At 38.0% G+C, this 27,654-nt stretch overlaps 1 protein-coding gene and 1 long non-coding RNA gene across 3 annotated transcripts; one reads left to right on the plus strand and one right to left on the minus strand.

Annotated features, from left to right (window-relative positions):
* Window positions 1-333: 333 nt before the first annotated feature.
* KCNJ2 (potassium inwardly rectifying channel subfamily J member 2) lies at window positions 334-12,826 on the minus strand. 2 transcript variants are annotated; one of them, XM_032241874.1, is made up of 2 exons: window positions 11,810-11,989; window positions 334-6,743 (listed from the first exon to the last, which is right to left on the minus strand). In XM_032241874.1, the coding sequence occupies exon 2, from the start codon at window positions 6,524-6,526 to the stop codon at window positions 5,243-5,245; it is 1,284 nt and encodes a 427-aa protein (XP_032097765.1). In that variant the 5' UTR covers window positions 6,527-6,743; window positions 11,810-11,989; the 3' UTR covers window positions 334-5,242. The 2 variants fall into 2 exon arrangements, with proteins under 2 accessions (XP_032097765.1, XP_032097766.1); XM_032241875.1 differs by lacking the exon at window positions 11,810-11,989 and adding an exon at window positions 12,643-12,826 and having other exon boundaries at window positions 3,052-6,743.
* A 916-nt stretch (window positions 12,827-13,742) lies between these two features.
* Window positions 13,743-24,069, plus strand: LOC116525744. The gene is made up of 3 exons (XR_004257801.1): window positions 13,743-13,958; window positions 21,461-22,469; window positions 23,156-24,069. It is a non-coding gene; the product is annotated as an uncharacterized LOC116525744 (long non-coding RNA).
* Window positions 24,070-27,654: the final 3,585 nt, after the last annotated feature.

Consider the following 27,654-nt stretch of genomic DNA (forward strand, 5'->3'; position numbering starts at 1 on the left):
GCTGCCTACCATGGGCACAAAGCAACAGTGTGGATGTGGTCGGGTGCCTACAGCTTGATTAGTAACAGAATTTTGTGGTTTTGCCTGGAACAGACCTAAACAATTCCTCATTAATTGAAATTAATCTTAAGCTTGAAATTTACCCAAATCCCACAACCAGTGTTTGTAATTATTCTACCCCTTGTGAGTTGTTCTCTCTCACCAAACATTAAATGAGGAATATAAGAACAGGTTTATGAACGAGGCAAGAATTCTGCACTAATGTGTGCTGTGCAGACAAAAAGGATATATTTTCATTACTGAAAAGGATAAACACTGAAAAGCAGAAAGGTCTTAGATTAAATGGTGAGGCTTTTACTAAGAATGTGCACAAAAGGAAAGTGCATAGAGTAGTCATAAAAAGCACAGCCAAGTATTGAATGGCCTCAGTTTTAGTCTCAGCACAAATAATTCCTGTATGTACTTGGATAAGGTACTTAACTTCTCTGAGCCTTAGTTTCTTCATTTCTTAAATGAGGATAATAATAGAGCCTATTCCATAGAGTTGCTGTTAAAGCTAAATTATTGAGTACTTAGAAAGGATTTAGAGTCATATTTGAAACATAAATAATAATAGCCATATTAAAGGAAAAAAAAGTAAGGCAAAACTCATATTTGAGAATGCAAATTTTCTCCACATTTCCTACTTGGAAAACATGTATTTATTTCAAATTTGCCAGAGAAAGTAGCATTTCCTCTGGGGCTACATATTCTTGGTAGCTTTGTGACCTGAAACGATATATAGTTTAGTGAATAAAACTAGGTTTAGATGCAGGTAAAACCAGAATCCAAATACTACCTCACTGGTTCATTAGCCTTAAAATTCAGACTGTTTCTTCACCTAAAACAGAGGTCAACACACTACTGGCCGTAAGTCAAATCTAGCCCACTGGCTGTAGATGTTAGTAACATTTTGTTGAAACACAGCCATGTCATTTGTTTTTGTATTGTTGCTAACTGCTTTCACATTACAAGGGTGAATTTGCATAGTTGACACAAAGACCCTCTGGTTTGTAAAGCCAAAAAATACTTACTGCCTGGCCCTTTACGGACTTATTTGCCAAGTCTTAATCTATAATACAAAATAATAATATCCTGATTTGGTTTCTGTGGGAATGAGATAAAATAATATGTAATGCAAGAACTCTACACATAGCTGAGGCTTGATAAAGAATAACTACATATTATCACTCATTAAACAGAGAATCAAAATCTAAACTTGATAATATTTTTGTTAGGTTTTTTTTTTTGCTTGTTTATTTGTCTTTTCTATTCCCTTTCTACCTAGGCCATCTGTCCAAAAGCAAAATATGAGCTTGACTTCCTCTAACTTGAATTAAACTAATCTGCCACCCCACTGCACCTGTCTGTTGAGACAATTTCTATGGTTCTATTCATCTAACCTATCAGGGGTTTGGGAACACTTGCTTTATGTGTTTCTATGGTAATCATACAGGAAGCCCAAAGATTCTTGCACAAATTTGTTTTCAATTTTTAATTTTTTTATTTAGAAATAATAAAATAAGACGTAATATATAAAAATATGTACAATCCATGGTTTGTGCAGTACAACAGGAAGACTTTAGATACAAAAAGACAGCAATGGGAAAATAATAACTATCACGATTGTCAATGGCTAGGATTGTTCAGCTTGCCAGAGCCCAGAGCTAAAACCCAAAATTACTAGAAAAGAGATTCTACTTTGCTGAGGGTTGGGGATGGGCAGGTAACTATGCCACACTTTTTTTTTTTCACCTTGACATTATTAGACACAGAGTGAAAAAGAACTCACTGTACTTCTCAGGACAAGCTTTTGCTTTTACTGAGTGTTTTATTATAAAATATGAAGTGACATTTAGTAACGGCAAGGGAAATATGATTTAGGAAACAGAGCTTATCAAATAAACAATGAGAGTTGGGATAGGAGGGTATTGAGAAGACAGGAAGTAAAGAGAAGAAATAATGCATCAACAGAATAAAAACAAAATAAAACAAACTTCTCTAGGAATTTGGAAATGACAACAGTGCTATAGTGACATCCTTAAAATGTCTGATTCAAGTATACTCTTAGAGGGATAGAAAACTACTCCTTTCTCAATAAGCAAAATAGAATTCACTTTGTCTACATTTTATTTAAAAATAGGATAACCAGGAATCTATGGCTCCCTCCAAAAATATAGCGCCCTTCCAGATATGGGCAAAACTTTCTTTAAAAGGGAATAAAGCCTAAGTAAATTCAACAGGGAATCTGCTTGCAATAGAGAAGCAACACACATCTGGGAATCGACCCCAGATATTCATGGTGAGTCCCCTCCATCTGCCCTCTAATGCCATGTGTATACTAATTAAGGAGACCCAGTCAATAAGGACAAATATTTTGAAGGTAAAATGCAGCAATTGATGTCGTGCATTACCTGTGTCTTGGCTCTTGACAAAAAAAAAAAAAAAAAAAAGAAAGAAATGCCATTTAAAGCTTGTAACTGTTAAAATGCTAATAACTAGAAAAAGGTTTCAAATGAACAGTCCATGCTGAAATAAATAACAGAAGAACATAGCAATACAAACCTTATAAGGCTGGTATATATTTGCTAAAACCATGCTAACCGGTAGCATATAGGTACTAGCTCTCAGAAATTGCTGCACTGAAATTATACTTTCTATGGCAATTATTTTTCTTTACAGACCTCTATTTACATTTGGCTTTAAATATGAAAATATCTGATAAACTTTATAAAATGTACACTTTAAAAACATAGCTTCTGCAAAATTTTCTTGAAAAAAAAAACAAACCTGTGCACCAGAAATTTTATATTTTTTTCTTTTTCAGAAATAAGTTGAAAGATTTCCCTCCCTCTTTCCTGCCCACCCCCCATACCCACCCCCTTTCAAATTTCTCAAGTCTTTTTAAGTGGCAGCACTGTGTGTTTAGGGGGAGTCCCTTTTTTGGTCACCCCCATTTGCCACTATATCTTCATTTAATTTACATATCACTGAATACTCTTTGGTTTGATTATTTTCCTTTGCAAAACATCATAATAGCAGCAGCTGAAGCCCTCAATAACCTCTCACGGTCAAGAACCAAATTGGTGCCCCTTCTGTAAGTTTTCTTGTCCACTCAATCCCCAATTCCTCCAACTCTTTAAACACCTTCCCAAACCTGCCTTTACATTTGGATTTAAAACAACCATTTGCTTAACATCTCTTTCTTGGTTTCATTGAAAATAACACCTCGGTTTTCAAAGCCATCAAATCTGAAGGCTGAAATCAGCAGAAATTGTCATAGTTTTGCAGGCACAGCATTCAGATATGGCTGTTCGAGAACCAGAGACCATCACAAACATCAGTTCACAAAATACATGATTCTAGAACAAGCTGTTTTTTAATGGCATACAGGGACATAATACCATAAGAGAGTTGCTTTTGAGACTCCAATTAGAAAGAAAAGTCAGTAACCCCAGAATTCACAAATAGGAAACTTTAAATCAAAAAGAGAGTTCCATTATTGAGCTAGAGTGAGGAAAAAAAATGAGGTTTCTAGCAAGGCAGTCAGCCAGGCAGGGGAGGCTTCTGGAAAACAACGTGTCCTTCCTTAGTAAGCTGCTCTGGGGCTCCGCAGGAGACAATGCTTAGCTCATATTCAATCATAAGTATGCACATAGAAAAGGAGAATAGCCGTTTTAGACCATCATCTCCTTTACTTGTGATTATGTTATTTTTATGTGTCTCTTTGACCCTAAAATACTGAGATATTTTCATTCCTACCTTCTTCCATTAAAAAAGGCAAGTTTCCTCTCCCTCCTAAATACTTCATCGAAGTGTTGCATCAAACTGGCTTGTCCACACCTCCCTGTTACCCCACTTTGGCATTCACTGCCCTATCTGGCACTGTGGGACTCAATCCAGACAGACAGATCAGAAGAACAAGGCTGGAGACCATGTGTGGCATCTTTTCTAAGGTGAAGGTGGGCTGGAAATATTCTGACAGTCGAGGCAATAAATTCAGCAGCAAGGGTTTAAACCCATTTCTCTTTCATGCTGGATGGCTCAGTTTTGAGAATTCCAGGATGCAAAGGAGGTCCTATGAAGATCTTATCTTATGAAATAAATTTTGGAATGTGCAAAAGGGAAAGCCCAGAAAAATGTAAGAGCACATCACCATCTCGCACTTTACATGAGCCTGGCCAGCACTGCCTAGCAGGAAAGAATGGATGTTGATATTGCGTGTGTGTGAATTCTACTGCCCCTTTCTTCTTCTTCCTCTTGAAATAAAAAAGTTACATGAAAGGACAAAATTTTTAAAAGCACTACATTGACTAGACTCTGTGAGTATGATGCTCTATTTTCTGAATAAGGTGCAAAATGAACCGGCGGTTCAAGGTCTTGCTGAGGTTCAAAGTTATTGTCTCTTGATTTCAAGGCAGCCCATGGGGCTTTGTTTTCTTTTTAGTGTAAGCTCCACTGTGCAAAAATATGCATTATCTTTGGTATTTATTTTAGGTAGTCTAACTTAAAATTTGAGATAACCCATTAACATCATGGAGGAAAAAAACAACCACCACCCGGAGGCTACCATTTGGCTAGTGTTACATAATGCCCTTATGTAACAAAGAGCAAGAGAGAAAAAAAAAATCAATTCTAGCAAACAAATTACTGGCCTCAAAAAATCAGGCTCTCGTTTTGGCAGTTAATAGCCAAATACTTGCCACTTTGAAGCGCATCATGAGCTTTCAATAAAGTTCAACACTGACTTTAAAATTACACAAAAGAAAAACTACACTGCAACAAAAATACAAATTTGTGTTCATGTAGTTAGCAGCTTTTCAAAAATTAAGGCAGAGTCTTGCCTTTATTATGCCATTAAAAACATCCTTGTTCCCTAAAGAGAAGCACTCTGGATAAATCAAATACCCAACCAAGGCTTGCCTGCAAGTTCAAGTTTTGGAAAAAACACAAAACAAAACATAAAAACCCATAACTTATTCTACAACATCTATGTGCCATCGGGTCACACAGAGGCATGGTTAGTGCTTTATGCTAATCATGGAGCTTACAGTCTTTCTTTGAAACCATTGTGCTTGCCTCAGTCCCTGGTGGCCGCTTGCTTGACCCATCTTGACCAGTACCGTCATCTGTATAACTGTTTTGGGCCTCTGACCAACAGACCACGTTGTAAAGTAACCATTCCAGAGAAGGAATCAGTCAGTCATATCTCCGACTCTCGCCGTAAGGGCCTGGGCTCTAGAGGTACACTTGCCTGGTTGTGAAGGTCTATGTCAGGGGGTGTGTCTGTACTAGTGCTTTCTGGAACTCCGTTTTCGCTGTCATCTTCCTCTTTGCTTGTGAGGGCAACTTCATTTTCATAGCAAAATGAATTCGCATTTGAGAGGATGTATTTCTTTTCTGCTAAGTCTCTGGCACTACAAAGGGGAGTGTTGGGGACTTCGTACGTTTTGTGAAACCTCGAATAGTCCACTTTGTAGTAGTGTTTCTCTTCAAAGAGCACAGGCTCATAGCGGTGGCCCCACAGGATTTCATTTGCTAGATAAGAGCTACGGCACTGAGTCGTCATGGCAGTGGCTTCCACCATGCCTTCCAGTATGACCACAATTTCAAAGTCTGCGTTGTCAATGTCCTGTTTACTCAAATCGTATAAAGGACTGTCTTCGTCTATTTCGTGGACGATAGTGATTGGGGACACCAGAAATATACGATCAATTCCACTGTCAAACCCAACATTGATGTCTATTTGATCCAGAGGGATATACTCCCCTTCAGAAGTGATTCTGGATTTAAGGAGCTGTGCTCGAACGTGAGCTTCCACCAAGTGGCTTTTCCGAAGATTACCCACTCGCCACATCAAGCACAGCTTGCCGTCTCTCATGGCAATCACGGCATTGTGACTGAAGACAAGAGTCTCGTTTCTCTTCTTTGGCTTTGCCATCTTCGCCATGACTGCGCCAATGATGAAAGCATCGATGATACAGCCCACGATGGACTGAAACACGACCATGAAAACAGCAATTGGGCATTCATCCGTGACACACCTGAAGCCATAGCCTATGGTTGTCTGGGTCTCAATGGAGAAGAGGAAAGCAGCCGTGAAGCTGTTGACCTCGGACACGCAAGCTTTGCCCACTTTGGATGCATCCAGATCCCCATGGAGCAGAGCTATCAACCAAAACACACAGCCAAAAAATAGCCACGACAGAATGAAAGCCAGGCAGAAGATAACCAGCATCCACCGCCAGCGAATGTCCACACAGGTGGTAAAGATGTCTGCGAGGTACCGTTGCCCCTTCTCGCCCACGTTGATGAACTGAACGTTACAGTGGCCATCTTTCTTCACAAAGCGGCTCCTGCACTGCTGTCGGGTGTGGACTTTACTCTTTCCGTTCCCAAAGCCATTTGCAACTGCCATGGTGGCCAGCTTCATGCCGTCTTCTTCCGAAGAGACGATGCTGTAGCGGTTGGTACGCACACTGCCCATTGCTTCTGCTGGGGACTCCAGTGCTTCTGCTTTGGAAAACAGTCTGAGTTTTTGCAAAACGCTTTGGAGAAACAGTTTTGAATGTTCGGTGAAGACACACACACACAAAAAAATGAGGAGAGATGGGTGTCTCTGGGGGCCTTGGGGTTCTACCAAGGTCTGTCTACTGACATACAGAGTCACTTTAATAACTCAGCTGACATCCAGAGAACATGTCCTGCAAGAAAAGAGAGATTGTGCATTACAAAATAAGCCACTCATAAAGAATTATACTGTCTAAGGCAATATATCCTAACAAAAACACAGAATTAAGTCAAGATAAGTATACTTTACATTTAATTATAAGGTTTTAAATTTCTTCATATCCTAAGCATGCTTTGTAAAACTTTTATTTAAAAGTATAAAGTCATTAAACAGAAGAGTTGTCTGTGACACTTGTTCAACCAAAATGTCAGGTCAGGTTCCCTTTCCCTTATTTTTGGCCAGTGATCTAGAATATTCTGTTATTCAAGTCTACCTCTCCGTTCTCTTATTCTCTTCTTTTGCCTGCCCCACTTGCTAGGATCCCTGTTAAGCAGATGAAAAACTTTCTGATTCCAAGATTTGTCACAAAATTTTTGGAAGCAGGACATGTTTAGAAAACTTTTCACGTGAACACAGCATTGGTATTCACTGAGTTGCATGTGTATTATGAGAGAATATTAGAACCCCTGATGACTTTGAAATGGGGAGACATTGATTATTTTGTTTAAATGATATAACTGAGCAGACTGGATAGGCAGAGGAAATGCTGGAGGAAGAAACTTAGATTCACACCTACAAATATAATAGTGAAGTGGATTCTGGTGTAGGATTGACTGAGTGTATATCCTGAAAATAGAGGGAACTAGTGGACAAAACCTTCTATGATAATACTGACCCTATTGCTAATAATCATCTGAAATGGATCCCAGTTTCTGGATACCGTTTAGGCTTGCTTCATCACTTCTCGCACTTTAAGCAACCACTGTGCAGAAATACCTGCTAACATCTCTATTAGTGCAGGTAATTCTGGCTTGAAGACTTTGAAGACGAAGTCTTGCTCTGGGGGATAGAAAGCAATTCTGTTGCCTAGCAATAAGAGTCCTGAAATTCTCCTGAGATGCGGCTGTCATGTGTAATAACAGGCTAGGAAGTAAGCACCATTGTGCCATAGAACCAGGTCTTCAGCAGATTGAGATAAGGCAGGAACTCATTTCATGTGAGTCCAGTGCTGTGTTCTCTCAGACAGAGACAACTGTAAGGACAGATTACAAATGCCCGTCTGCTTACTTTCACTTCCAGCGCTTTTGTTTGCTATAGGTTCCTATGGAGAAGGCACTCACCTTTACTTAATATGTGCAAATAGTAGTTCTCAGCTTTCTCCTATTGCCTCATTCTTCCCTAGGTAAGGACTATCTATTTACTTTAACTTTCCATCTTCATTCTTAAGAAATTATTTTCCTTGACTAACTAACAAAAACCTAAAATTCTAAGGTGTTTTCTTTGCCAAATGTAAAATAACAAAACTAATATAGGTTAGAACTGAAAAATAAAGGCCACCCTCAACTTTCCATACAACCAAATCCTGCTCCTATATTAAAGGGGGGCAACAAATAACTCATGAAAAGAGTCAGGAATTTGTTGATGCCTGATAATGAAGACTCCACTTTTTTCTTCTCCTCTAAATCCATTAAGATTAAACAGTTAACAGAACCAATTTCAGCCAAGCCAGCTGCAAACAAATAAAGCAAACCATTCATGTTGTTTTTGTGCAATCCCTTAAAAAGAGGCAAGGTGCATTGCCTTTGAAAATGTCTTGTTACTGTCTTTTGACTTCTTCTTTATCCAAGTTATTATGCAAGAATGTGCCCCAACACATTTTTCCTGAGATTAGTCATCTATGAAAATTGCAATGTGTGTTACATTTTGGCAGCTTTTGACACCTAAATGATGCTCGGTTTGAAAGTGCCTTTGAATTACTTTATAAAAAGAAGTTGCTGTGCTTTCTTAACCTTCCACCTGCTTCAATGTTTTGTCTGCTTCCCTGTGAAGTTTGCAGTTGGACCAAGGAAACAAGAATCCTACCCTTCAAGGTTCTAGATCCTGTACATGGAAAGCATTTTTAAGCAATTACCTCATCTTAGTTGTCTCACATGAAATTGACAATCATTTCTAAACAGACAGAGATAGCAACAACACCAAATGCAGGTGTACGTTTCAAAAAAGGGTAGAAGAGCTTCATTTAATGAATGCTTTGTATTCCTGAGTTCTGATTGACTTCAGAACTTTACATTATAAGCTGACACCAAGAAATTCCCTTTTCATGATTCAAAACAATCCTTCCATGTGAGTTACCATTAGGGGCCATGAGTAGACAGTCTCAAATTTCTTCTGACTTCTTTCTGTACTCCTTCCAGATTAAAACATAACAACCATATGAAATCTAAAGACTGAATTGTGACTTTCCAAAAATCTTGACCCCAAGACATTTGTTTGAATTCCACAAATCACACAATACCAGCTTCCTATGAATAGTTTTCCGCATTTAGAATCTCGAAAGTAGCCTGTATTGAGAGACTATTATTGTCTGATTTCCATTGCTAATAACAGAATTTGTTCCACATGTGGAGCATCATTTAGAAATTTTACCATTTCTTCCTGGAAAGAGAAAAAGAGGACTTTTCTGGCAAAATGAAAACTTTTGCCACTTCAAATAGATATGCCCTAAAACAGATTTATGTGTGTATACATGTGCACACGCATATGTATTCGGACTTTTTGTGGAGCTGATTACATAGCAAAAGTCTAGAACCTGTCAGGGTTTGATGGGGTAACAGTCCTAATGTTATATGGTAAAAATTGCTTTTACTGTTAACCTGCCCACATGCCTGAGTGACTTTAAGCAAGCAGAAAACTTCCTTGCCTGCTCGGTTTCACTAGCAATTACCAATTCATGAGCAGCTGGGAAAAGCTATCATTAAAAAATAGGGCTTTCATGCAATTTTATTTCAAGCTTGTATTCAAAATAATGTTTTGAGATGCAATCAATTAGAAAAAATGAGAACACTAAGTGATATAAATCCAGAGAACTGAAATTTTAATTTGATAAACAATGTGTAAATTCCCCTTTCAGTCAAAATATGTAAGGGCCTAGATGTAAATTTCATGGACACAAATAATCATTTTTATCCAGGCCATAACCTATGATGTAGAAAGTATTTTTGGGAAATTGAGACGATACATGTGGTGCTGTTCATGTTAAGACTATTTATAGGCTGAGCCAAAATTAAGCATAAGCAATGGAAAAAATAGTTCAGCGCTTCAAACTTAGGTAGATGTTAAAGGAGAAAGAGCTATGGATAAGGTCAAGGAGATTGCATGGTACAAATGGGGAATCTAAACTGTTTTGACTATATAGGTAATACTTCCAATATGGCTTATAAATAACTTTAAAAAAATCAAATAAGAATAAATGTGTCCTGTAATGTGGTCATGGTGTGTAATGAATAAGAAAGTTTCTAGGGATAGGAAAGAAAGATAGCAAAAGAAAATGTACTGGGCTGAGAGGTCTGCTAATGAGTGTTTAGAACAGCTATTCCCCAGTTGACGCCATATAGACCAGCCTGAGTGTGCTCTGGGCACATGTTGCTATGTGAGCACAACTGCTAGGAAAGCAACCTCTTAGAAGCTCAATAAACATAAGGGAGGAGGAGGGGGAAGTGGGAAGGGGTAGGGGGATACCTATCTATGTGAGTCCCATGTCTGACATTTATGCTCAACCACGCTTGGCTTGTAGCATGGCTCAGTATTTGCATATGCTGAAAAACAGACATGTCTGGTAAACAAAAATATACAGTTAAAAAATCAATCTGTGCAGGTAGTTGTTGTCAATCTTTCAGGTTACGCAAAAGTCACATAAGGACACTACAGCTAACCAGCGATTCTGTAACTGAAGAGGCCGAAGGATGTAGAAAGACTGTGTTCTTTTATTTTTCTATGCCAAATTCATGAGAATTTAGATCAAATATTTCTTATGGAGACCAAGAATATTAAAAAATAAAGTGTCATCAAAATATGAGAGAGGAGGGCAGAAAGCTAAGTAAAATGACCTTGACCTTATTCTCACCCTTTCCACCATGCTTCAATTAACATCTCTTACACTTTCAGAGCACCAGGATTTTTCCAGATAATGGCAAACACAAATAAAACATTTGGAAGTGAGCAGGAAAACGCTAACAAGTGTAGAGATAATGTACAGCAGACACAGAACAGTGGTCGGGAGAGGAAATCTGGCAGTCTATTGATTATTAATGTGAAAAGAAAACAAATGGTAAAACGCAATGTAGATTCTTTGCATATACAAAACAGATTTTCAAATAACACCTTATTTCCTAACAGGTAAACTCTGAATTTAAGAAAATCACCAGAATTCACAGCCTGATCCTAGTGACCATCCTGCTGATATGCTTTCCCAGACACAGACATTAAACTGCCCATTTCCTATCATTTTTTTTCCAATTGTCATGATGAATCCATGCTATGATGCAATCTTTCTGCAGAATCAAGTCGTTTTGACTATTTTGCTTCCCTAAAGCCACACTGTCTTCAAGCTAGGTATTAATGCCATTATTACTACACACAACAAATTGGTTAGGGGAGAGTAATATATAATGCGAAAGTTTTGCGATCCTCAGGCTCAAACCGAACTCAAGCTCCCGCTTTTCTTCCAGGAAGGCAACTTTGAGACACTTACTCTGTTTGAAACTCACAGCTATACTTGAAGCAACGACGAAAAAAAAAAAAAAAGCCAAGGATCAAAAATAGTGCTGAGCCCCAAGGTTTGCCAAGCTTTAAGACCAAGGCTAGAGACGCACCCCCAAACCAAATTCCCTATCGCCTTTTTTTTTTTCTTAGAGTGAGAACCGAACACAGACTCTCGCCCTTGCCTCCAAACCCAGTATCTCGCTACAGCTGGTGCATTGGAAGTTATGAGCACAAACAGATGCTGCAGAGAAATCTGTTTCTATTGCTCAACTGTTCCAAGCATGTCTCAGTATTTTTAGCTCTGGGGATGTTCTGGTGCGCACACAAACTATATAGGCATGATCTGGGACTCCGGAGCGTGGGTGAGCGCTACAGCAGTGTGACAGCTGGGCACCTCTGGAGCAGCGGGGCAGGGTAGGGTAGGGGACGGCGGCCAGAGTCCATTCCCCAGGACACACAGGCAGCGAGCAAAAAGGAAGAAAACACAGCAGCCCTTACCTGTTGCTGGCGCAGGAGCATGGGGACATGGAGTGGAAGTGGGGGGTACAGAGGCATGTAAGATCCAGTAGTTTGTAAAGAGCGAGTGAGCCAAAGCAAACCAGAATTCCCAAGACCCGGCCTGCCGGCGCCGGGAAGGCTGCGCGCTGGCCAGGGCTCCAGTGCGCTCTGCAATATCCTGGGCTCTTTTGAGGCGGTCCGTGCGACACCGGCTCTCCTGGCCCCGCCCCCGGCCGCCGCCGGCCAATCGCAGCGCGCCTGGCCGCGCGGCCGGCCCCGGGAACCGCGGCGGGGAGGGGAGGATGCTACGAGGCGTAGCCAGCAGAGGGAACCTGCCGCCGCCTCCTCCCCCTCCACCCTCGGAGCCCCGCCGACCGGGGAGTCGGGCCCCGGCCTGGGAGGAGGAAGTTGCGGCCCAGCTGGGACAGCAGCAGGTGGGAAGCTCCGCGCCCGGCCGTTGCGGCTGCCTGATTGCAGCCTGGCCTTGAGCAAAGCTTCCTACTCCGTCTCGAGCCCCACGCACTTCCCGGTTCCCCTCCTCGCGGGGGCGCTGTGCCCTGCGTGCTCCTCGAGGGGGCCTGCGAGGTGCCAGCGCCCGGGAGAGACGTTTGCCACCGGGGCAGGACTGCTTGTCGGCCCCGGCGCGTCTCCTTCTCCCCTCCCTCTCTGCCGAAGCCCCCAGCCGAGGCTGCTGCGCGCGGAGAGGCCGCTGAGTCAATGGGGCGAGGGGCTGGGACGGGCGCGCAGAGCCCCCAGGACCGAGACGCGCGCAAGTACGGCCCCTGCAGCGCCGCTCGGCTGTCTCTTCACCGGACTGTTGGCGAAGTACTTACAAGGAGCCTAGGCTTCTCTGAAGGGGAGACGGCTCGTTCCCTCTCGCCCTCTCCGCCCTCAATCTCTCCACCACCGCCCGGCACGCTTTGCTGATCTAAAATCAGAACAATTAGAGAGTAATGATTTTTCTGGAATAGCTACTCCTACAGACACTTAGATCTGCCCTCGCCTGAGCGCCTCCCAGCTCTCGTTCCCAGCAGAGCCAGGCGAGAGCGCGCAGACCCCTAAAAAGCAACTTGAGTGTTAACCGGGTCTGGATTCTGGAACTTTATAAACTAATCCGTACGTGCGCGCGCGCGCGCGCGCGTGTGTGTGTGTGTGTGTGTGTGTGTAAATCGAAGAGTAAGTGTATATTATTTCTGAGTAGTTCGGTGTCCTAACTAAGCTTTGCTCCTAAAGAACAGAATATATTTAGGAGGCTTTCCTTCCACTAAGTTTTTTAAAATGTTTATTTCCTCTAGCGATCAAATGTGTTGTTTGTGCAGCTTATTTAAACCTCTACAGGCCTCTTTGAGCCGCTAAACTAATTCAGCAAACTAGCTGGTATCGTGGACGGCGCAGTCGGGGTGGATTTTTGTGTGTAGAAGACGTGAGCTGACAATTAAAGGAAAGGTTCGGCGCGCGTCCCCACCTCCCAGCCTCATATCCACACGTGGCCCCTAGGAGGTGCTGGTGAAATATGGTTGCTTAGGCTTTGCAGATACGCACTTAATCCTGCCTTACGGAGTGTGCCTCTTTTCTTAGCCCTGAGCAAGGTACTTAAATTAAAAGGGTGTGCGATAGACGAAGTACTCAGTGTGGCTGCTCTGAAAGCCAAATGGCGATGTGGTTTCTGTTTATTGAGATTATGCTGCTCACCAAGCCCTGTTACCAACTCTGTTGCCACGCATTTGGGAATAATGCTTGCCCTAAGGGAGGCCTACTTTAACATTTATTTAGCTATGTGTTATTTATAAACAGGTTGAATTAACACTGTAAAATTGATGGATGTTAAGAACCTAGACTGTACCCTAAAGCTAAAAGAACCTGAGGATTGACAAGTTAACTCTAGATTAACCAAAGGATAATGGACGAGTTAACAGCTCAGTTCAATAAGCTTCTTCTGACATATGCTTCCTCCTGGACTTCTAAGAAACAGGCCAAAAGTTTAATTATCCCTTAAAATACGTTAAGCCCAAATGGAAAAAGAAAATTAATCACTTATAGATTTTTTCTTCTTTATTATGATTCAGTTGGTACATCTGCAGATGGCTAAGAATTTTCCAAGCCGTATGAATTCAGAGAGGCAACACTTTCTTTATTCTTGTTGTTCCAGGTAATGAGCTCTCTTTGAAAATCAGTCACTCACTCCGAAAGGGATGCCATTTTTATGCAGGCTGGATTGAAATGATTTTGCATTAGTCGTCTATTCTAAATAGCATGAATACACCACAGGCCAAGATAGTTTCATAGGATAGGAAAATCCTGGTCTCTCTCGTCAATTATCAGCATCACATCCCCCAGCTTCTCTCCTCCCAGGGGACTGAAGGATGCGCAGCAAGGCTTACTTCTTGAAGGAGAAGGTTCTGGAAAAATTAATGAGTTGAATTCCAACTTTCCAATCTAAGTAGAATCATTATCTTAATTACTTAGCTAAATAAGGAAGTATGAAGGATTAAATTTTGCAAGTGAAATTTTCTAAATGCATGGTAGCATTGAATAACTCTTTTGCTTTATTTTTAAAAAGGAAATATAAATGCATTTTAATTAATAAATGACTTTTCATCATGTCCCTATTAGGAAAATTCCTGTGTGCCAATGCTTTCAGTGCTTGAATTAATATATCTTTTCAAGTGATGCATGATACAGATTTCTCTATTCAGAGTCTATCTTTTTTGGCCAAGTCAGGCCTTATTTAGCAAAAATCCCCATTAGTCTTGGATATGAATGCAATTGGGTGTTGAGATCCATCTGTGGATTAAATTTTTCCAAGGAAATGACAGTTATGCTCTTACTGATTCTCTCCACGGTAACCACCTATAACATTAGAGCCAAATATTAGTCACAATCTGGATCTGCAGTCAGATTGTGAATAGCTGTGTGACGCAGAAGGTGATTGTTTCACTAGAAGCACAAATCTTTCTTTTGCATTTATATAAAGATGCCCAACAATTAGAGGTATTTTCAGACTTCCATTAACCATATATATATATATATATATATATATATATATATAGAGAGAGAGAGAGAGAGAGAGAGAGAGAGAGAGAGTTCAATTTCACATAAATGGTAAAAAAACTCCTGGCATTTGTATCCGATGGATATTAACCACTTTCTAATCTTAAAAGTGACAATCAGTAGCAATAGATAATAAATAAATCATTGTCAGATTGCCCTGAAATGTAGACAGGATGAGTTTGCAATCTGCTGCTATGAGAACAAGCCACTTACTGTGGTATTTTAAGGGATTGTATGCAAGCTTACTTATTGGAAAACAGTTTTGGCCTTAAGTTTCACTTGCCACATTGGTAATATTTAATCTTCATATTAAATTCAATGAATGTATTTGTTGAAATAACTACTTGGTACTTTGGCTACATGCTAAGTGAGGTGAAAGGTGGAAGGGTTCTAGGGGCAGAAATTCCTGTCCTTAGGAGTTCAAATGTCCAATTGAGAAGACAGACAAGGCAGAAGGAAACATTTAAATGATCAAATGACAATATAAGGCAGCTTATGATTAAGCACTAAAATGCATCAGGCAACAATTAAAACAATAATTTTAAAGAGATTTGAAGAATGGAATGAAGCAGGATTTATGGGGAAGTCTTTGTAATGGAAGATTTAATAAATATGACATATTACTATATATAGTGATATTAAGGATGCTGAAAACGCATCAGAAGACCGGAGTATCTCCTCATTCAATTAATTTCACAAATGCCTGCTATGCTCCCAGACCTTTCTATATACAGGTAATCAAGTGTATAAATTATAAGTCATTTCTAAGAATAAATGTCAGTTACATGATGAAATGAAAAGAACAGTATGTGTTAGTATAACTTTTGATAATTACTTAATGTGATTATAATAAACATAAGCTATTTCATTTTTTGCCTGCAAGACAGTAGACCTATCAAGGTACAGTAGAGCATTTTCCTCCGCATTAAATGACCCTAGACTAAGCTTATTTAAGACTTTCTGCTTGTTTTTCCTCTCCGTCAATGTGAGCCTTCAGTTCTCATTTTTGCTTCTGATAATGTACCTTTAATCTGTCAGGCTGTCACCATGCTCAGCCTAATTTGTTGATTCTAATCTGCACTGGGCTGAGAAATTATGTAACCAAGGTTGCTGAAGTAATGTAAAAGCAAATATAATTTAACATATCTAAAGATGCATTTTTGAAGTCGTATGAACAGATGCTGAATTTGGAGTTACCTTCGCTTGGTCAACCTCTATTTTGGGTAACAAAGCTTCAAGATTTGGATTTATGGAATCTATTTTGCTTCTCAGAGCATTTAAATAGCTTAGTCTTTGTATTTGCTGTTATGAATAGCTGAGGAAAACTTCTGAGTAAGTGAGATACCCTTGTGTTTGCAACTATTCATATGTTTGTATGTATACATAAAACAAAATCATACACTCATTTATTGAGAAAATAGTTGAGTGCTTGCTTTATCCTTATATTATTATGACCATTATTTTCCATCAAACATGTTAAAACCAAAAACAGTAAGTGGGGCTTTAAGAAGCTCACACTTCAGAGCATCCATGTTATTATTTAGTAAATTACCTCTTCTCTCATGCTCTGGAAGACTTCATTTATCTCATGTGAATGAGACGATTACCCTCTGAAAATGCCATATTCATTTTAGGGCCAGGCCCTACATTACTATGTTTCTTGATTCAGTGATTACAATGATCATTTCATCTGTTTTTTTTCTGGTATGCATTAGGTCTCCCAAAGGTAATGACCTTACAGCCTCGGTTTACCCTCTATAACCACAAATGGCAGTTCCTTAGATCAGGTAGCCCTACCATACGTGCAGGTCATTGGTTAGAAGAGGTACCAGCTGAGAAAATGTCAATCATTATGCGTAGACTCCTCATTATCACTGGGGAAAAGCAAGCCATATAACTGGAAGGGTGTAGTACCACTATTTAATCATAGTAATTAAGCAATAATAAGAAGACTAATAATAAGCTAGCATATATGGAGGGTTTTCCAGACAACAAACACTGCTTTTGTGCTTTACAGGATGTGCTATCCTGATGTTGTATATTGCACGTACATTTGCATGGGAAAATAATGAAGCCAGGGCGGATAGGAAGGAAGGAGGAAGTAGAGGAGACAAGAAAATATTCATTAGAAACTATTGGTTCTAAAGGAGACACAAACCCATCAGTAGCCACCAGGGAAAATGAGACTGCCACCAGCATCCATAGTCCCCCTCTACAGCACAGTGAGAAATGCTTTCCAGTGAGAGATGCCACAATTAGCAAACTGAATCCAATGTTTAAAACACCTGTTAGAATGTCTCATTGCTTAACAATACTTCTTTGGAAGATCATTAAGACTCATACAACTTGGCTTTTTCCAGAACTTACAAAAACAAAACAAAAAATTAAAACAAACACAAACTTCAGACAGTGAAAGCTAGTCACTATTGTAGATATTTATGGAATATGCCACAAGTTATGAAGAAAATGCAAAACATATTTTGAGTAATGTCAACAACACTGTAATGATACTCTTGAAAGAAAATGTACATACTTGAATGCCTAGATTTTGAGATACGGGCTTTAAGAGCTTGTGGGTTTTTTAAAAGGGTATTTTTGGTATTTTTTAAAATTATTGCTAAAATGATGCATGTCTATTTTGGAAAATAGATAAGCATTTTAAAATGTAGAAGAATGTTGATAAATGTGGAAAATAATATAAGTTCATATTTCCACCACTGTAAGACAACTATTATAAATAAATGTTTTGATATACCTTTCTCCTTTTCCTCTATTTCTATGTTTTATAATTAAAAAAAATTAACCTACTTTTTTTTTTTTTTTTTTTTAAAGATGGGGTCTCACTACGTTGACCAAGCTGGTCTCAAACTCCTTGCTTCAAGCTGTCTTCCAAACTCAGCCTCCCAAGGTGCTGGGATTATAGGCATGAACCACTGCACCTAGTCTCTATAATTTTAAGATCAATTGTGTCATATTTTTAATACACGAGCATCACACTTTTTATATTATCTAAACATCTGTCATGCAATTAAAATTATTTGGAAGTATATATTTTAATGATCACATATATTTTATGAACTGTAATTGTCACTTATCCTTATACCTTTATATTCAGTTTTTTTTTTTAACCCATATAAGCATGAATTGCCTGGACTTGGAGATTTTTTATCTTCATATCTTTCTCTTTTCTTATAGATTTGTGATGTGCAATTACTAGGTCAAAGCTTATGAGCTCTTAAAGCTTTTTTTTAGTGCAGTCCTTTCAAATGAAATTCCAATGCATTGAATCTCAAGGATGTTCTAAATTATGTGACTTTGATGATAGTAGCGGTATTGCCCAGTGGGGAGAGGTTGAGCTTTGGGTCAACTTGACACGTGTTTGCAACCTCCCACTTACTAGTTGTGAAAGATTGTTATAAGAATGAGAAATAATATATGTAAAATTCTTACCACTTTGTGATCACCTAATCAAAGGTATCTATTTATTCAATTACTATTGCTGCTGCCACTAATGATGATGAAAATGCTAAATGAATAAATTAAACATGTTAGCTAGGATAATAAGACATGCATACAAAAGTCTATAAATCAATAACTTTATGTATTGCTTAATTAAGTACAAAAGTCATAAATGAAGAGGTAAGCATCTGAGGAACTTAGCAACATATTAGTTCTGTATTTGATAGTACAGGTTGGCATGAAACAGAGAAAAAAATAAAATGGATTTCACAATTGATCAGAATTTGAACAAATTCATAAATGTATTTAAAGAAATATTAAGATCGAACATTAAACTTGAACTAGATTTTAGTCTTTTAAGGCAAAGATGCTGAACTGACACTTGATTCTTGACACAAGGAGAGATCTACAGATGACTGAGCAGAAGGATATGATGTGTAAGTAGGGCTGTTGGAACATTAAACAGTCATTTCTTCTTCTGTTGCTTCTGGCTGCAGCCCTACCATGTTATCTTCACTTCCATTTTTGTTTTCTTAATATGATTTCCACATTCCAATTTTTACTTAAAAGGAAATGGAGATATAGAAATTGTATTCCATCTCCTCATGTGAATGGGACTATACATGTGGATTTCTAGCCTGCTGATACCAAATTCAATGCTTATTCCTCTACTTTCTGCAGAGTATAACTTTTGCTATCATCTCTGCTCAGACAAATCTAGAAACCTAAAATAAGACCTCTATTTTTCAAAGCCACTTTCTAATTCTCCCCCACATATCCCCCACATTATTTCTCTCCTAACTCTAAAATATATGAAATTTGAATTTTTGCTCCTTATGCAGGACTCAATTCCAAATGCTTGGCTCAATTTTCATGCTTCCCTGTGCAAGAGTTTCTTACATTTTAAAAATAAATTTTATCAGTATCTATGGGTTTAATTGAATGTTTCCTTCATCATTGACCAGCTTCCATTATGTAGGCACTCATCCTCAACTGAGATTTAATTCCAGTCTTCCAATAAATTTATGTTTTAATATTCAAAGCCCTAGTGTATAAATTACAAATAAATAAAACTTATATTGCAACTATACGAAAATAAAATGCTGCACCCAACGACTACCAATAACATTAGTGGTTTATGATAGCATAATAATATTCATAGCATGATATGACTATTAAAAGAAAATGCAAGTTTTCAGGTGAAACTTTTAGCTCCATGACAGACTATCCTCTGGTTATCTGTGTACACAGTTTACAGCTACAAAAACCTACTTTGCTATTTATTGCAGAAAAGTGATCAGTTAAAAGTAAGTGTTGTTCCTTCAGCAAAATAGTCACTGACCCAAAACTCTCTGTGACATTTTACAATGCACACAGCCTCATCTAAGTTTAGACAAGCGGATTTATACTGTCTTATGAGTGCCCGCCCCTAATATATTACCTTGTAACACAAAAGTAACATATCTTTCATGACTATTTTGACAAAAGTTTAAAACACATACGATGAAGTACAACTTTCAGGAACCAAGGACTGCCAGAAAATATTAGTTTCTACATTATACATCCATTTAGAAGCTTACTTGAAATCTGCCTTTTATAAAGGAATGGTATGAATAAGTGGAACTGTACATTTTTTAAACTTGATTGCCATTAAAGCAGAAATTATAAGGCTAAAAAAATACAGGTGCTTAGATTTTTAAAGTGCTTATTAGGCTCAAATCTGGACATTTCTTATGCTTCATTTGGATTTGAGCTACATGCAATTCATTTTAAGTGTTAAAGAAATTTAAATGAATTATTTTAAGCAAATGTTTTTAGAAATTGTTTCTAGGATTAGTGCTAGAACAACTCTGAATTTATATAATAGACTTAAGTTATATCACCAGTATTTCAGCTTCTGATCTTTTTATCTGCAAAATCTCATTTCAAAACTTGTAATAATACAAAAGTCTATTCTTTTGTATGGTTTGCATAACTGAGTCACCAAGTTTTAGTAAGGCAGGAACTGATAGTATAAATAATGCTTTTTTTTTTTTTTTTTTTTTTGCAATCTGATTGCCATTTCCCTGCATGTAAACAGAAATATGTGAATACTCACATTTTGCCTGTTAAGTCAGCTTGGGAAAAAATTAATTAGGAGCGTCAGCTTTCCCATTTACTGAGACTAAACCTCTTTTATGTGTTAGAATGTTTTTTTTAAAAATCCTTGTGTTTAATTCACTTAGAGAAGAGCGCTGTTTTTTAAACATGTAAGAATGTTTTTTAAAAAATCCTTGAAAAATAATATGTCCTACCTATCAAAGTCCAAAACTATTGCTTTCACTGTATATTATTTTTATATAAAATAAAGATAGTGCCTCCTTTGCACAGATTAAGCTAAGGAAGGTATATACTTAATAGTTTAGTTGGCAGAAAGCAAATTAAAAAAATACATGAATATGCAGCCACACACATACAAACACATGCATGTACACAATTATTTCTGTTGACCCAATGATGACACATCGTAAAGCCTCATAAAAAGATAAAGAAGGCTAAGATTTGATTTGCAGTTGCTTAGTTCTAACAGAAGAGCTTTGGTCAGTTCTAAGACTCTTTCTCATAACCTGCCTTAATGATCTTGATTTTATGGTATTTAGAGTCCAGTTACATTTGACAATTTAAAAAGTCACCTGTTCACTCATTACACATATATTTATGATGTACTAAAATATGCAAAATTCAAAATAGATACTGGCAACTCTCGGTATTTTTGAAAAGTAAAACGATCTGTAAAGCTCTGAGGTTAAACAGCTTCAACACGTCAGTGAAACATGAGCTAAGTACACGTAATTTAAGCAGCTCCTTTAGACTAAACTACAATGCACATATTATTTAAATTTTCTTTCAGAAGTAATCTGAACATCTACCTGGTCAAAGTATCATTTAGCCCAACAGGCTTAGTCCCCAATGCCGTATCCATAGTTTCAAAATCCAGACAGTATAATGGAAGTTTATACAAGTCTCTTTAATCCTGGGTTCAAAATGAATCAGCGCTCTTTTCTAAGTGAATTAAACACAGAAATTAGTTTACCCCTCTCTGTGTTCTATCTTCTTTCCTTAAGCATTGCTTGACTTTGTTCCTTTTATTTCTCTCCATAGTCCATACATTAATTCAAGTCCTACAAAAAGGGGATTGGAACTCAAACATAGCCGGTGATCCAGGTGGACGGCTCTGAATTATATTACTACCAGGATTTAGCATTGGGTTCATCTCTGAAAATACAGCTCAAAACCTATATGATTTCAGCTCCACAGGCTCCACTGAAAAGTATTGCCTATCAAAGCAACACGCAGAAAAAGCACCAAGCACACTTGATAATATAAAACCACGCCATAGCCCCACAGGGTGAGACAATCTAGTCAGCAAGAAAAAAAAAAAAATCATTGTTGGAAATATTTCTCCATAATGGAAAGCAATTCGCTGTGAGTCGACTTATAGATCATGACATAAAACCAAAGAAAAAAAGAAAGAACTCTAAGCATTGACAGATGTTCTGTGCTTGCTCCTGTCTCCTGACCCCCTCCGAGTCTCCATCAGAAGGCTGCCTGACCTGCAGGCTTTCCAGCAACTTAGGAACTGGAGATCTTTCACACAAAAGGTTTTACCCCTAATTCCACTGAAAACCCCCTTCAACCAAGAAAAACTTTTTTTCTCACAGGAGAATTTAAGAGAGTCTATGGATTCATGCTCGATTTCATAATTTCCTCTCTGTACAAAAACCTGGGTATTTATTTCTCTTACGCAATTTCCAGGGAGTCAGTTGCATGACCTGACTTGTATTCTGCTGGTCTACTGAGGGACCTTACCGTCAAACAGTCACTCTTGGTGAGAACATACCCAAGGGCTGATATATGACTGCAAAGGAACTTAACAATTCCTGGAAGGAAAAGGGTTAAGAGCCAGTAAAAACAGCATAAATTTACACATGACCTAGTGTGATTACACTTTATTCTCTTCCTTGGAAGGAACAACAACAATGACAAACTCCATAACTAATGCTTCTGGTCTAAAAAACTGCTCCCGAAAGGACACGTTTTCACCCACTACCGATGATCTCAACAACTTTCTGGATAGAAAAGACCTATAGACAGAGAGATGTACTTGCCGGTGAGTTTTTTTTCCAAAGGATCTAACAAGTCCATTCCCGTCATGGGAAAATGATAGCAACTATTGGGCTGAAGGGAGCAGCCTTGTGTGATTGGTTTGTGATGGTTCGATTCAGGCTGACAAGTTCTAGAACTAGAATTGTTTTGTCCCAATCTTAACTTGCTAAGAAGGTAGATGGCTTGAATAGTCAGAGGCCTTGATTCCAGTAAGAACTGTGGGTATATTAAAGCTACTGCAGTGGCTTCAATTACAAAAAAAAAAAAAAAAAAAAAAAGCTGGCCCTGATACCATTGCCTTCCATAAGGTAGAGTGCTCTGCTCTTTTCTCTGCAAAATATAGAAAGAGGATTGGTGGTGAAGCAAGTGAAAAGTAGTTGGGGACAAACAGGGGACATGCATTTGTTTCCGTTTATAGGTGAGATCAAATGCACCAAAGAGCAAATGAAGCCAGTGCCTCAGTCCTCTATGTCCTAGCTCTGCAACAGAGGAGCCCCTAGTTGAATAAGCTAGTTAAAAACTGAGCTCTCAGTATAGGGTTATCTGGAGCCAGCAGAAAACGGGCAGAGAGGTGGGTTGCAACCTCTCCCTTCTACTCATATCTCTTAATCGTTGGGTTCATCTCTGAAAATACAGTTCAAGACCTGCATGATTCCAGCTCCTTTTCTCTTTGTCCCCTTCCTTCTGTAGAAATTTTTCATCAGCTGAAGAACAGGAGAGCCTGCTGCCACAGAGAGGAGAAGTTGCTCTTTTGCCTTTAGCCATGGATGCATCAGGGTCACCATGTATTTGACTGGAGAGCCCACAGATGTCACTGACACAGCAGCTTCTCTGACAATAGACCGTCAATGGTACACTCTTCTGTTTCTCCCCTCTCCTCCTCCTCCCTGCTGTCTACACACAGATTCTTCAAGGAAAACCTTTGCAATGCTTCCTGGTAATAGGACTGAAGTATCTGGAGTAGCAGATACCTTAGAAGAGTTATCTTGAAACTTTCTGAATACAATTGATTGTATCAGAAGCGCTGCTGAAGAACTAAATTAAATGGAAAATGTAGACATCCAGAAAGAAGTAAACATTTAGAGATAGCATAATTGGAAGATTTTTATTTTAAAAATCCACTCCTAAAAAAAGAAAAAAAAAACCTAATTTGTGTGTGTGTGTGTGTGTGTGTGGCGTGACTTCCCTTACATATCGGCTACTCTGAAATATATCTCTCTCCTTTGATTCATGAAAAACAATATGGGCAAGATAATTATTGATGGAAACATGTCTGGGTCAGGAAAATGACCCAGAACCAAGATTTATGCTTTCCCAGAGAATATTCCTATATTACTAGACCTGTAGAAAAGAAAACCCTGAGCTTTTCTGATATTTTTAAGTAAGGGCGCCACATGTTCCCTTCTAGAAAGAAAAATAAGAGTGTGCAAGCTGTGCCCACAGGCCAAATCAAGCTTACAACCTATACGTACCCTGTGCACTAACAGTGTTTTTATATTTTTAAGGTAGCAAAAAATCAAAAGAGGAATACTATTTTGTGACATTTAAACATTTTATGAAATTGAAGTTATGTGTATTCATGAATAAAGTTTTATTGGAACACAGCTATGCTCATTCAGTTACAGATTGCCTCTGATTGCTTCCCAGATGCAACAGCAGAATTGAGTGGGTGACACAGGGGCTATATGTGGACCCAAACAATCTAAAACACTCACTATCTGATTCTTTATTAAAAAAAAAAGTTTGCTGATTGCTGACTTACAGTAATTCTATGGATCATCAGGCTAAATTGAGTAAAAAGGATGTGAGTACTGTCTCTCATCCTGATTCCTGGAGGCTGAGTAAACTTGACTATTTAAATGTTGTTGCTTCCTCATTTAAGTAGAGATAAAATTCAGACAGATTTTTTTTTTTTAGGATGAACCAAATAATGATTGTAAATATGTACACAAACAATAAATGTGTCTGGGTGCAGTGGCTCATGCCTGTAATCTCAGCACTTTGAGAGGCCGAGGTGGAAGGATCACTTGAGCCCATGAGTTGGAGGCCAGTCTGGGCAGCATACAGCAACCCCATCTCTACAAAAAATAGAAAAATTGGCCAGGTTTGGTGGCGTGTACCTGTGGTCCAAGCTACTCTAGAGGCTGAGGCAGGAGGATCACTTGAGCCCAGAAGGTCAAGCCCGCAGTGAGCTGTGATCATGCCACCACATGCCAGCTAGGGTGACAGCGCGACCCTGTCTCAAAGCAAAGTCCAGGTGCAGTGGCTTACGCCTGTAATCCCAACACTTTGGGAGTCCAAGGTGGGTGGATTGTAAGGTCAAGAGATTGAGACTATCCTGGCCAACATGGTGAAACCCTGTCTCTACTAAAAATACAAAAATTAGCTGGGTGTGGTGACACGCACCTGTAGCCCCAGCTACTTGGAAGGCTGAGGCAGGAGAATCATTAGAACCCAGAAGGCGGTGGTTGCAGTGAGACAAGATCGTGCCACTGCACTGCAGCCTGAGCAACAAGAGCAAAACTTCATATAAAAAAAAGAAAAAAAAAAAACAAAACAGAACGAAAACTAATATATGTTATTGTCTGTAGTTGACATCCTTTGATAAAATATCCTTACATATTAAGTGGCTTCCAAATGGATTCATAAAATAGAATATTAGGGATATTATCAATATCAGTCAATAAAATCAATGAATATGAATGATTCCATGAAGATAAACTTTTGATCTATTTTTTGACACTGTATAGTTTCTTGATTTTTGCAAATCTATCACTAGACTGTTGTAAGTCTGCTGTTCCATAGAGGGACATAGGAGTCTATGAAATTTTCGGGCAAATGTTTAACTTTGGATTGCTTCAACATAACACATCTTGAGTTTGATCATATTGGAGATCATTAAAATTTGCATTTAAGAACTCAAAATACCTTGAATATGATCTCACTAGTAATCATTAAGTGTTACACTTAAGAGTACTTAGTGATGTAAAAGAAACATCAAAAACAGTAACCGAATAAAGTAGATTATTCTGCAACCAAAAAGCGTATCCTGCAAAGTGTGTAAGAACTTCATTTAATTTTGAATGCATATTGTACCATTGTATGATTTTAGTTCTTTGATTAAAAAACTATATCTGTTTATATCATTGTCTATTTTTTTTGTTTTAAGAAGTACTAGTTTAATAATGATATTTAGAAATATGGTACACAGATACCATAGCAATATAAAATGCATACAATTTAAAATTATTTTCTTATAAACTCTGTACGTGAATGGCTGACAGCTTCCAACAGATAAACTTTTGGACAAAGGTACAAGATATTTTTAGGCCTTCATTTTAAATACCATCTAGTCATCCAATTAAGTTTCTAAAAATATAAATATGACAAATATATGGATTTCTGAAGTATAAACTGACATACAAGTCTACATATTTTCTTAATACTTTTCACTAAAGCATCTTTAAAGAAGCTTTCTGTAACATGAAGTTGAGGGCTCAAATTCATTTTCTATGTTTTTATCTTTTGCTATGTTTGACTTCAAGGCCAGGATTAGGATGAGGTAAGTAAGACACTACTCTCCTCAGGTGTAAAATTTAAGAGGTACCAAAAAAATCCTCCAGTAATTAAGATAAATGATACTAGAATGCATTACTTTTTAAATTTAAAAAAATGCGAAATAACTTATGATAAGCAAAATAGATCATGTGTATGTGTACATAGATTAGTTGGAGTTGTCTACAGTAGAGAAATTCAAGATAACAATATATTAATCAATATAGACATTTTTCTCTCATGAAAAATCATTTAGAGATGGGTACTCCGTGTCTGGTTAGGGAGCCCATGGCATTTTGCAAAGGTCAGGCTCCCATATCTTTGCTCCAATATTACACACACACACACACACACACACAGACACACACAGAGGCACATGCACGGGTATATATAATTTAACAAGTGACCTAGTTGATGTGATTACAATTTGTTTTTATTCTCTTATGTTTGTTTTCTCTAAAAATTTGTTATTTCACAATAAGGAACAAAACCTGATACACTCTATTACTTTACAAAAAAGAGATATGATTTCATTTTCTTTACCTCTTATGCTTGTTTTTCTTATTAAGACCATGATGCAATTTTGATCTTTCATTTATATAGGTGGCTCCAAAGAACCCTGGGTAAATGCTTTTTCAGAGCTTGCAGAATTCATATTTCTCTACTCATTAGGAGAAGAAAATCTGTCTAGAAACAATTAAATCATTCATATAATATTTTGATCTTTATTAAATGAGTGAAAGCAGAAATAGTTCTAAAGCAATAAATTCACTAGTGGGAAAGGCTCAGGAAAATTTCCTTGCTAAATTTAATAAGGAAAAATAAAAAGTAGAATGCATATTTTCACCATAATTCATTTTGCAGCTTTTACCACCTCATAGAAAGCAAATCTTAGTAAACTTTTTCTAAGAACCTAACTACAAAGTCACAAATGGCTTGTTCTTACTAGATTTTTCTAAAAATTAATAGAAGTTTATTTCTCCCTGAGCCCCTTTAGACTGACCTATCTTCAAGCCTAATTGAATCTTACTTTGTCAGAGTCAAATTGTCAGTTTATTTTAATTTCTAAAGCTCAGTATTGAACAGGGCTTTTAAAACTTCTGCTCATTTGAATATTTTCTATAAAAGCTAGAGAAAAAAGCACATCCCATTATTAACTCCCGTGCCCTGGGTTTGTCATTGCACTGTTAATAATATGAAATGCTAAACCCAGAGACAGTCCCTGAAAATAAGTAAAAAGCTTTCTGAAAATATTAGTTTTCAGTAAGATCATGTCTGATGGGTTTGCTTACCTGAAATTGACTTTAAAAAATGTTTTTGTAACAGTTTCATAATAGGTGTGCTTCCATAGAAGACAATTAGCCAATCAAATCATGTGGCAGATATGGGTGAAAATTTCAGAACAGCTTCAAGGAATCAATTAAAGAAAAACGCAACAGAAGGGGAAAATCAAATATGAAGATAAATGGGATTTAAAAATAATAAATGATTGTATTTCATGAGAAATTATAGGAAGGGAATCTATCAGACAATAAAGATAAATAAACTGATCCATTAAATTTTGGTGAAATTTTGATTTTCAGAATCTATTCCAATGAAATAGAAATAGTGGTTCTAATTACCCCAAACAATAT

Source organism: Sapajus apella, unplaced genomic scaffold (assembly GCF_009761245.1).
Source record: "Sapajus apella isolate SASKATOON/1434 unplaced genomic scaffold, GSC_monkey_1.0 scaffold48, whole genome shotgun sequence".
Lineage (NCBI taxonomy): Eukaryota > Metazoa > Chordata > Mammalia > Primates > Cebidae > Sapajus > Sapajus apella.